General features: G+C 40.0%; 1 protein-coding gene across 1 annotated transcript in view; it reads left to right on the forward strand.

The window, feature by feature from the left end:
- Positions 1–6,110: 6,110 nt before the first annotated feature.
- The window catches only part of LOC308375283 (ly6/PLAUR domain-containing protein 1-like), a gene marked incomplete at both ends in the record, with an annotated part of 28,709 nt that continues 22,350 nt past the window's right edge, over positions 6,111–12,469 (forward strand). Inside the window, one exon of the mRNA XM_080851358.1 lies at positions 6,111–6,159. Coding sequence (XP_080707484.1) covers positions 6,111–6,159 — 49 coding nt within the window. The remainder of the gene's footprint in view (positions 6,160–12,469) is intronic.

Genomic DNA, 12,469 nt, shown 5'->3' on the forward strand with positions numbered 1-12,469 from the left:
TTTCTTCGTATTTTTTTTCATGTTTTCTGGGTTTGGCCGAAAATAATCATCTAGACTCATGTTAGAGTACCTCCCCCAAAATAATTCCGTACTTTTACTGTCCAGACATGATATATAAGTATATAAACTGATAAATGCCACTGGAGCTGGCTTACAGTGCTGTTCACTCTACGGCGCCATCTTCCCTTCCCTCCTCCTGTCCCACTCCTAACAGTACTATCAATTAAAGGCATAAAAAGCCCAAAATAAATCTTTAAAAACAAAAAAAACTAAAAAACAGGGCAGGCCTGAACCTCCACAAAGGGGCCTGCGGATATGCCAAGGATGTTGGAGGTTTTTTATAGCCTTGCCATTCGTCTTACAGAGTCCCACTACCTTTTAAACTTCTGCGCCAAGTAGACGCAGAAATGTATGATACAATAGCTAAATGTACATCTGTGATTTAGCATTCGAGGGGTTAAGGCTGTAGAGACAGAAATGTATGATACAATAGCTAAATGTACATCTGTGATTTAGCATTTGAGTGGCTAAGGCTGTAGAGACAGAAATGTATGATACAATAGCTAAATGTACATCTGTGATTTAGCATCTGAGTGGCTAAGGCTGTAGAGCTTGAGGCTCCATTGATGTAGGATCCTCCTGTCTTACTTCTTCATTCCGTGGATGTGGGAGAGATGGATCATCTGTGATTAGTTCCATGATGTAGCCATGGTGATATTAAATAAGCTGTTGAACTAAGCTTATGAGCTGTTCTAAGGAAGGATGCCAATTCCAGAACCGAGAGATACCATTCAGTGAAATGTCATGTTTTGCTAGGATTTACTTAATTAAATTATAAATATAATAATATCAAATAATCAATTATAAACACTACTACACTAAATTTGACTACTTGAGTGACAGTAGTGGTTTCAGCCATAACTGGATTAATTAGAGATTGGAGATGCTTGATGATAGTGTAATCAATGGTGATTGAAGCAATACAATGGTCTCAAACTTGTCCACATTGAAGCGAGTTGCACAACTGTTTAAATATAGACCTAAATAAGGATTGATATATGGGTTCGTGATGATTTATCAGTTCTCTTTAGTTTTATACTATTTTTTTTCCCAATTCTCAGTCATATTGCAGTACTGTGTCAGTAGATTTTTTTTTTTATTAAAGTATGATTTCTTTTTTAATTGCATAGATTTTTTAGTTGCTGTTTTAGTTTTGTTATTCTGAATTTTTCTTGGTGTAATTTGTTTCTTATTCAGAAACTTAAAACTTTGTTTCCAAGTGCTTGACACTGTAGTCTGCAAAAGTGTACAAATATGGCCTACATCATAGAATTACCATTTCTGCAAGACATCTCAAGGCCTGGCGCTAATGCTAGTTGATGTTTGGCACTTGCAAAAGACCTGAGAAAGGACATATTTTATTCATGAAACATACGAAATGCAACAGGCCAACGTTGCAATCTGTTTCATTGAAACAGTGCTCCCTGGTGACTCAAGAAGGTGTCATGATGTTGTCTTAATCTGAGAACCTCAATAGAAAAATCGAGAAATTCCGTCATTGTGCAAAGACATCTTACGTGAGCTTTGTGGATTCCGACGTCTCCCCAATCCTTCCATTCGAAGGGCTGAACCTTTGCCGGTGATTATGGGATGGATGTACATTTGTAGAAGATAATAAAAGTAAAGAAAACACTTCTCCAAAAAAGTAAAGGTGTGTCCAAACTTTTGACTGGTACTGTGCATCTGTGATTTAGCATCTGAGTGGTTAAGGCTGTAGAGACAGAAATGTATGATACAATAGCTAAATGTACATCTGTGATTTAGCATCTGAGTGGCTAAGGCTGTAGAGACAGAAATGTATGATACAATAGCTAAATGTACATCTGTGATTTAGCATCTGAGTGGCTAAGGCTGTAGAGACAGAAATGTATGATACAATAGCTAAATGTACATCTGTGATTTAGCATCTGAGTGGCTAAGGCTGTAGAGCTTGAGGCTCCATTGATGTAGGATCCTCCTGTCTTACTTCTTCATTCCGTGGATGTGGGAGAGATGGATCATCTGTGATTAGTTCCATGATGTAGCCATGGTGATATTAAATAAGCTGTTGAACTAAGCTTATGAGCTGTTCTAAGAAAGGATGCCAATTCCAGAACCGAGAGATACCATTCAGTGAAATGTCATGTTTTGCTAGGATTTACTTAATTAAATTATAAATATAATAATATCAAATAATCAATTATAAACACTACTACACTAAATTTGACTACTTGAGTGACAGTAGTGGTTTCAGCCATAACTGGATTAATTAGAGATTGGAGATGCTTGATGATAGTGTAATCAATGGTGATTGAAGCAATACAATGGTCTCAAACTTGTCCACATTGAAGCGAGTTGCACAACTGTTTAAATATAGACCTAAATAAGGATTGATATATGGGTTCGTGATGATTTATCAGTTCTCTTTAGTTTTATACTATTTTTTTTCCCAATTCTCAGTCATATTGCAGTACTGTGTCAGTAGATTTTTTTTTTTATTAAAGTATGATTTCTTTTTTAATTGCATAGATTTTTTAGTTGCTGTTTTAGTTTTGTTATTCTGAATTTTTCTTGGTGTAATTTGTTTCTTATTCAGAAACTTAAAACTTTGTTTCCAAGTGCTTGACACTGTAGTCTGCAAAAGTGTACAAATATGGCCTACATCATAGAATTACCATTTCTGCAAGACATCTCAAGGCCTGGCGCTAATGCTAGTTGATGTTTGGCACTTGCAAAAGACCTGAGAAAGGACATATTTTATTCATGAAACATACGAAATGCAACAGGCCAACGTTGCAATCTGTTTCATTGAAACAGTGCTCCCTGGTGACTCAAGAAGGTGTCATGATGTTGTCTTAATCTGAGAACCTCAATAGAAAAATCGAGAAATTCCGTCATTGTGCAAAGACATCTTACGTGAGCTTTGTGGATTCCGACGTCTCCCCAATCCTTCCATTCGAAGGGCTGAACCTTTGCCGGTGATTATGGGATGGATGTACATTTGTAGAAGATAATAAAAGTAAAGAAAACACTTCTCCAAAAAAGTAAAGGTGTGTCCAAACTTTTGACTGGTACTGTGCATCTGTGATTTAGCATCTGAGTGGTTAAGGCTGTAGAGACAGAAATGTATGATACAATAGCTAAATGTGCATCTGTGATTTAGCATTTGAGTGGTTAAGGCTGTAGAGACAGAAATGTATGATACAATAGCTAAATGTACATCTGTGATTTAGCATCTGAGTGGCTAAGGCTGTAGAGACAGAAATGTATGATACAATAGCTAAATGTACATCTGTGATTTAGCATCTGAGTGGCTAAGGCTGTAGAGACAGAAATGTATGATACAATAGCTAAATGTACATCTGTGATTTAGCATCTGAGTGGCTAAGGCTGTAGAGCTTGAGGCTCCATTGATGTAGGATCCTCCTGTCTTACTTCTTCATTCCGTGGATGTGGGAGAGATGGATCATCTGTGATTAGTTCCATGATGTAGCCATGGTGATATTAAATAAGCTGTTGAACTAAGCTTATGAGCTGTTCTAAGAAAGGATGCCAATTCCACAACCGAGAGATACCATTCAGTGAAATGTCATATATTGCTAGGATTTACTTAATGAATCTGATTAAATTATAAATATAATAATATCAAATAATCAATTATAAACACTACTACACTAAATTTGACTACTTCTGTGACAGTAGTGGTTTCAGCCATAACTGGATTAATTAGAGATTGGAGCTGCTTGATGATAGAGTAATTAGATGTGATTGAAGTAATACAATGGTCTCAAACTGGTCCACATAGAAGCAAGTTGCAGAACTGTTTAAATATAGACCTAAATAAAGATTGATATATGGGTTCGTGATGATTTATTAGTTCTCTTTAGTTTTATACTATTTCCCTCAGTATTAATTCACAATTCTCAGTCATATTGCAGTACTGTGCCAGTAGATTACTATTTTTATCGAAGTATGATTTATTTTTGAATTGCATAGATTTTTTAAGTTGCTGTTTAAATTTTGTTATTCTGAATTTTTCTTGGTGTAATTTGTTTCTTATTCAGAAACTTCAAACTTTGTTGGCCTACATCATAGAATTACCATTTCTGCAAGACATCTCAAGGCCTGGCGGCTGGCGCTAATGCTAATTTATGTTTGGCACTTGCAAAAGACCTGAGAAAGGACATAATTATCCATGACACATACGAAATGCAACAGGCCAACGTTGTAATCTGTTTCATTGAAACAGTGCTCCCTGGTGACTCAAGAAGGTGTCATGATGTTGTCTTAATCTGGGAACCTCAATAGAAAAATCGAGAAATTCCGTCATTGTGCAGAGACATCTTCCCTCCGGATTCCACCGTCTCCCCAATCCTTCCATTCGAAGGGCTGAACCTTTGCCGGTGATTATGGGATGGATGTACATTTGTGCATTCCCTCATGAAACTGCACACTTTAGGTACAAGGGATTATGGAAAGGATTAGCCTACGCCCCAGAACTCCGGCTGTTAGCTGCGATGCTCCTTGAATTTTTAATATGGACTGAAGAGTTCGGTTGAAATATAATTGGTCAGCTGGAGAGTGGAGGAGACTGCACAGAATACCGTGGTCAGTGATTAGGTTTAGCTAAGAAAACATTCACTTAGCCACTCACTCACGCATTCCATGTCTTCTTCTCTCGAAGTCACTTTACTGCAATTACGTTTGCGCCCGGAGTCGTGAATGAGCACTCATCTCTGTTATTTGGATAGCTCTTCTCACAGAAAAAACGGTTATCTGTTTATTCATTCCATCAGTCATTCATTTGCTCCTCTCTTGCGCTGTCCGGTGCATGCTTAGTGATCTTGTTTCTCTTGTTTATTTAATCATTCTCCTACATCTTGATTCGATTATTTGTTAAATAGGAGATCCTTTTAGAAAACATCGTTTAACGCCACTGTATCCATGGCAAAGAAAGACCATTGCGCACAAAGGTTTATGGGAATATATAGGTAACTGAAAACAATATAGGCCTATCTTAAGTTAAAACAAATCAGGAAAACACTTTCCCGTGAAATAGTTTTTTGAAGAGGTAATTAATACAGCTAAGGGTTAAGCAGGTTGGCCCTCGGCTGCCAAGGGAACACTGAGCACCTTGCATTGGATGCCAAATGAGAGAGGTATCTCGCAAATCAACGCGTTCTTACCTATGCATCATTCACTCGCCAAGGGCAATTTGCTCTCTTTGCGCTCACCCCCTCTATACATAGCGGGATATTTATAACAATTAGAGTCTCTTGATGGGTAATTATGTGCGTATAAATAAAAGTAATTAATTCACCCAGTCAAGAGTGACTTACAAACATGCTCACTCTCTCTCTCTCTTTCCCTCGCTCGTTCTTTCGCTCTTGACTGAACCATACATTAAATGAAAAAACAATGAATTCCTTGGAGTGGGAGAACGGGTGTTTTAACTAGGGTGTATTTGTCCATGTACTCTAGCATGTGAGCTTTCTGACAGTTGCCTAGACACATCGACGGCCCAGTGCGCAGCCTGGTATGCAAAAATGTCAATCCACGCCGTGCTTAATTCAAAGTCGGAGTCCACAGGGGATACGCACAAATCGCTCTGCACGCAGTGTTGGACAAGCTTATAGGGAAAACAACTGAAAAGCATCAGTCCCCTTGCATCAGGATATATTACCCTGGCTTTAACAAGTGTGCCTCACCACTAACTTTAAGCAGTGTTAGCTACTTTTAATTCAAATGCAGGCAATGATAGCACTCTCCCTGTCTCTTAGGTGCGGTGTTTGATTTGATTATAATTACACCCAAGTCCATGTCAGGAATTATAATTACTAGTCGTTTAGATTTTTGGCCGCGCTTGAGTCACGTGGTGTGTTTTATCATTTTTTTCCCCTTCCCTTTCTGCCATATCCACTGGAGTTTCCTCGCGCCTGTGGCTGAGCAAGCAAAGCATCCGCGCTCACACACGGTATGGACTCACACACGCTGCTGGCCGTGCGGAAGTTACCGGGATTCGTGCGTCTCTAAAGAAGTTCATCTGTTCGGATGTTCTTATCAGGGAGATAATGCGGCTTCTGATTTATGCAACTTTCATTGGAATTGTCCTCAAAACAGGTAATTGCAGTCTAAATATGAGACACTGTGGGTTTTCTTGCTGACTTCAGTGAATCCCAATGAAATAGTTGGCATAGTTACAGTATACCATGTTCTTGTAAAACAGCCTTTTATTATATGAAATAGTTAACGTTGTATGATGTGAGCATGTATGGTGTTATGATGACTGTTGCGATATGGCATGTGGTCAGGAATTATGCCCCATGCCTCCTAACCTACACGATCGTTTTCATAATGTGTGTCATAGTGGACGGGGTTGTCTGCGGCGACATATATGTCCAGTCTTAGCGGGATGTTGACACATGTACGTGCCCAGGGGCGGACTGGGGGGAAAAAGTGGCCCGGGAGTTACTGTCAGACCGGCCCACTCAATACACGGCGCGCGGCCCACTAAGTACACAGCGCTCTGCCCACTCAGTAAACACCGCATTGCCCACTCGATGGATCGCACGTATCGGTCAGTGGCCTACTGGGAAAAATACCCATACACTTAACATTATTTTGGTTGATTACAAAGAAATGACATCATATATGCCTAATAACATTTGGATCCACCAATTTGCCTGGATGGACACATGGAATAAAATGATACTGGCTATTGTAACACTCCAAGGTAGGTATAGTTTGCAAGATGAATAGTGTCAGATCAGATCAGATGGTTATCAGATCAGATGGTTATATGTATAACTACAAAGCCTATTGGTAAGTACACTCAAAGCGTATTAGATAAATATACTTGAAATTAGTGCTGTCAAACTATTACAATATTTAATCGCAATTTTTTGTCTATTATAAATGTCCCTTCATTTATTTTGTATCCATTTATCCATGTTTTATTCCAGAATCATCTATCTAGATAACATATTAACATTGTTTATAATGTAAGTGTTATGAAACGCAAGCTTTACTTGGCCAATTCAACACCTTTAGATAACATATTAACAATCTAGATAACATATTAACATTGTTTATAATGTAAGTGTTGGTGTAACACAGTGATTTTAGCATAACAAACTAGCTGGTTAACTTATTTGACACAAGTTACAGTATTAGAAATGATAAGATTGCCCTATTTACAACTACCACCATGCATAGCTTGCTCTTCGATTGTAAGCAAGTGACTACGGCTAACATGCTAAAATAGATAATCTCGATGTTGACAACAGCTTGCTTATTTTACCAGATCATAACGGTCTCAATTTAAGACATACCGTTAGCTAGGCTTGCTGTAGGGAACGTTACCTCATCTGTGAATAGCAAGCTAACATTTAGCAAGGTCAACGCCACATCTTACCTTATCACTGTCACCAGTCAGTGGTTTTCCAAATAAAATGTAGGCTAGAGTAATTGACATTTAATAACACCTAAAACTAAATCAGACTGACGGAAGAGATTGACAGAGGCAGCAGCAAGCTGTGCCTCATCCGTGTTAAGGGCTAGGGCTGACTGCACACGTCAATACAGTTGCGTGCCCTGGCTGCCTGGGCGTGTTGCGTGTATGTATGCAAATCCAAATGTAAGAATCCCAGAATCCTCTACCCCAATCGGCACAGCTGAGAACACTTCGGCTGTGTAAGAACAAATTTCCAGGTGTTCATTAATAACGTAGAGATATGGTCTTACGTTGAACTTCCGAGGTCCGTAAAACACATTTAAGAAGTAACGTAAAAAAAAAAAAAAAAAAAATTCGAAAAATAGTTACCATAGGTGTGAAGACAGATTGCAAATAGGAGTATAAATTTCAGTCAGTGCTTCTCAGAGGTTATATTCCTCAGAGAAAACTGCATTAATGTTGTCTTCAGGAGTATTGCAAGATATTGTACTGGTATGCGCTGCAATTGAGCCAGATGGTGGTGGGCCGGTTGATGATAGTATTGGGCTGGTGTTTTGGGCCATCGGCCCACCGGGGATTTCCCCGGTATTCCCGATGGCCAGTCCGCCCCTGTACGTGCCCATCATATACTTTTTGACAATAGCCGATGCGTAGCGCTACAAATAAGGTGGAGTCGTCGGCATTTGATCACTTAATTAACTGTTGACACCGGCGTGCATATCTTCTAGACATATATTGTTTTGCAACGCAGGATGAGAATGAATTGCTGACCAGCGAGCGTCCATTTAACAGAGCGTATTTATTAAAGCGCAGTTGCAAATAGATCTCGCATTCCCTGCGTTCCGCTGAGAACTTTATCCCATGCACTGTTGTATTATTCCACGCTCGGAGGTGGTTGTAAAATCAGTGCCAGCGGAGGGTGATGCTATTGTCATGCAGAAGCCGTTCGCTCCCACCGAGTTCAGACGGGTGGGTTGTCATTCCGATACAAAGTGCGGATTCTCCAACAGGGTCAGAAAATATGAGCGGCACCGAACGATATGATCAGACAGGAGATCGTCATTTCTCACCCGCTGCAAAAATGTCGGTTATTTTCCCGTGTGATAGTAAGATCACAACCAACTTTAAAGGCAGCAGTGACAGCATTGATGGCAGCGGGTTCCAGAGGTGTGTTGGATGATCTAAACGGGATTTAGATATACATGAAGAAGCCGTTTAGCAGAACCATTAATGGTGTTTATTCACAGAAGGATGGATTCCATCCTGAGGAACAGAACATGGGAGATCACAAGAGAGAAAAGAGAGGCAAGAGGGGTCAAAGGACGGAGAAAAACAAGGAGATAGGAAATGTGGTGATATGGAGTTGTGATATGGATTTTTGAAGTTCTTATGGTCTCATTTGCCAAACAATTATTTCATCTTCAGTTTCTTTACTGTGAGAAAAAAAACCCACTACTGCAATATTTATATGGCTCAGTTATTTTTTTTTTACATTTTGCTCATCATTCTTAAATAGATAACGTTTTATTTCAGTCCAAAAATATAAAATCAGACTACAGGTATATTGCCATGCAGGTGACTGTGAAACAGGGCCCACAAAAAGGTATGGGCACCTCAGCAGTGAAACCCCACTCAAAACAGGCAAAAAAAAACAAAGAACACTTAAAGAACAAGACACCCCTGGACAACTTGTTTTATCGCTCTCTGAAATTCCACACAGACAGTGTGATATGAATTTAATGAATTTAACATTTTCAAAGTGAGCGTTTGTTATTTCATCCTCTTCGGCGCCTCAGGGCAGAGAAAGCTACAGGATGGCTCTGCATTGACCGGCATGTTAAACATTTCACATTTTAATCCATCAAGCTGTGTGATTAATTCCAGCTTGAAGCCGGTGAGTGTTTGTGGTGTTCTGGCAGAGAGCAATGGTGAGCTATATGTGTGTTTGTGTGTGTGTGTGTGTGTGTGTGTGTGTGTGTGTGTGTGTGTGTGTGTGTGTGTGTGTGTGTGTGTGTGTGTGTGTGGGTGGGTGTGTGTGTGTGTGTGTGTGTGTGTGTGTGTGTGTGTGCGTGTGTGTGTGTGTGTGTGATTGTGAGTGTAAAGTGTGTCGCTACGGCTGTGACAAGGAAACTGATAATGGTCGTTTGGAAATGGTTGGTTGCTTTAAAGTAATTAGGCTTTGATTTTGTTTTGGGAATCTTCCTTAAATGGATGCAATTGAATTAGGCCTTAATGGCTCTGTTAGACCACCGAATAACAGAGAGCCTGTGCTGGAACAATTACCAGTCAAATAACGGACTCAAGGACTCTACGGAAGACATAAGGCAGCTGACGCCATCGCTCATCTATTTACCTTGTTATTCCTTCATTTTTTTTTTGTTTTTGGCCTTTTATGCCTTTAATGGATAGATTAGTGCAGAGTTGGACAGGAAATGATAGGGAGAAGAGGTGGGGAGTGGACAGGAGAAAGGCAATCGGGCCGGATTCCGAACCCGTGACCTCCTTGAGCTTCAAGCCCGAATGTGGTCGAGGCTACTGTGTGAGCTACAGTGCCCCCCATTTCATTGGTTTTAAATGACTGGATTGCATTATCCATTTCCTTCAGGTCATTTACATATTTTCTATAAAGCCTGAGCCCCAGAGTGTAGACTTTGTATTTGGATTCAAAGAATAGTTATGAAAAGTGCATGACATGAATCTATACGCCTTTGTCATCATGGATAAAAGCAGCACGAGCATCTCATAAAAGCTGTATAGGATATGAGTCATATTGGCTGTGTGAGAAATACCCCTGATAATGTCAAGGTTTAGTCTGTGCTTGACTGTATGGGCCATGCCTTTGGTTGCTGTATGTACGGCTATCATGTAGGGCAAGCCTTATAAGCTGTCAACAGCACACGCAACCGCTTCTTTATTTTCCTGTAGATGGTATCTGGTGACCTTGGACTCTATTGGCTAAATCACACTGGCTCGCTGGTAAACCCTATGGATAATGTCAGGATATTTTCTTTCTGGAGACCCTTGGCGATTCATTGTGTGGATGTTTATGGGATGGCAGTATGCCTTCAAGTTCAAGGATTTCCCCGCAATTACAATTTGCTGCAATTTTCTCTTATTACCGCAGAGTGATGTCAAAATACGTCATGAAATATCTGCAATATTTGTGATTGATTTTATTTAACTGAAAATTCATTCAATTTCAAACACAATTTTTGAGAATTCCCACAGCAAATTCAGTTACTTCTGGCTGTGACAATCACAACAAACCATCATAACATCCTGGAGAGACTGCTTATAAGCCGTCCACATTACAAACTGCATATTTTCTGGTTTGTGTGATAGACTGAGGGTAGAGGCATTAGTGAGTTAGTTTACAGTTTCAGTGTCAGTTTAACACTTGGGTCTGCTGAATGTGTTCCTCATATTCAACAGACACACCCCATAAGTGATATAGCACTGCAAGTAAAACATTTTACCCACCAAAATTCATATCACAGATATAGTCAAAGGTAGTTTCTAAACAACACGACGGTTCTAAAAAACTCTACAGTATGTGAGCATGTTTGCTGCAGAAAACAGAGAACATCAGTAATCTATGCCGAGTACAGTTTAGTGCTAATAATAACTGATCAGAAGCGATCTTGGTAAACGTATCCAAAGTCATGCAATATTCACATGTTTTATAGCGTATCTGTTTCACATGGAAAACAGTTGGTCTGCTCTGGGCATACAGCGTATTTAAACTGTAAAAATAATTATTTAGAAAAGAAAAACAAATGATTTTGATGACCAAATCCTATTTATCTTGGTTGTTATACTACTAATATAACTATCATTTATACTAGAAGTGGTTGCTGGCCATGAAAAGGGAGCTTTAGGTCATATTAACAGAGCACCCTGACCCTCCCACTGGATCCATAAGGTGTGTTGATATGCAGTAACCTCTGCTATAAATACAGTAATAGGTATTTAAGTGAGGTGGCGTGATGTCAAGGACTCATGGGGTAGATTCTACTGCTGTGTCAGCTGGGCCCCTTGTCTGTTAGACACCTGAGAGACAAAAGAAAGGAGGAGAGAGATAGGAGTGAGAAAGAGAGAGGAAGAGAGAGATAGGAGTGAGAAAGAGAGAGGAGGAGAGAGATAGGAGTGAGAAAGAGAGAGGAGGAGAAAGATAGGAGTGAGAAAGAGAGAGGAGGAGAGAGATAGGAGTGAGAAAGAGAGAGGAGGAGAAAGATAGGAGTGAGAAAGAGAGAGGAGGAGAAAGATAGGAGTGAGAAAGAGAGAGGAGGAGAGAGATAGGAGTGAGAAAGAGAAAGGAGGAGAGAGATAGGAGTGAGAAAGAGAGAGGAGGAGGAATATAGGAGTGAGAAAGAGAGAGGAGGAGGAATATAGGAGTGAGAAAGAGAGAGGAGGAGAAAGATAGGAGTGAGAAAGAGAAAAGAGGAGAGAGATAGGAGTGAGAAATAGAAAGGAGGAGAGAGAAGGAGGAGTGAAAAAGAGAAAGGAGGAGAGAGATAGGAGTGAGAAAGAGAGAGGAGGAGAAAGATAGGAGTGAGAAAGAGAGAGGAGGAGAAAGATAGGAGTGAGAAAGAGAAAAGAGGAGAGAGATAGGAGTGAGAAATAGAAAGGAGGAGAGAGAAGGAGGAGTGAAAAAGAGAAAGGAGGAGAGAGATAGGAGTGAGAAAGAGAGAGGAGGAGAAAGATAGGAGTGAGAACTAGGAGGAAAAGAGCTGGAGAGGGAGAGAGAGAAGAGAGAGAGAGAGAAATAAATAAACAGAAACAGGGGGGAAAGAAAAGATGGAGGAGGGAGAGAAAGAGAGTGAAGGAGAAAAAGGAGAGAGAGAAGGAAATAAAGAGAATGAAGAAAAGGGAAAGATGATATAGAGAAGAAGGGCTAGAGAGGAGGAGAAAAGAGAGAGGGATGCAGAGGGAAATAGAAGGGGAAGAGGGAGAGGGTTAGATTGAGGGAGGTAGAGA

Source organism: Sprattus sprattus (assembly GCF_963457725.1).
Source record: "Sprattus sprattus genome assembly, chromosome: 14".
NCBI classification, from domain to species: Eukaryota; Metazoa; Chordata; class Actinopteri; order Clupeiformes; family Clupeidae; genus Sprattus; species Sprattus sprattus.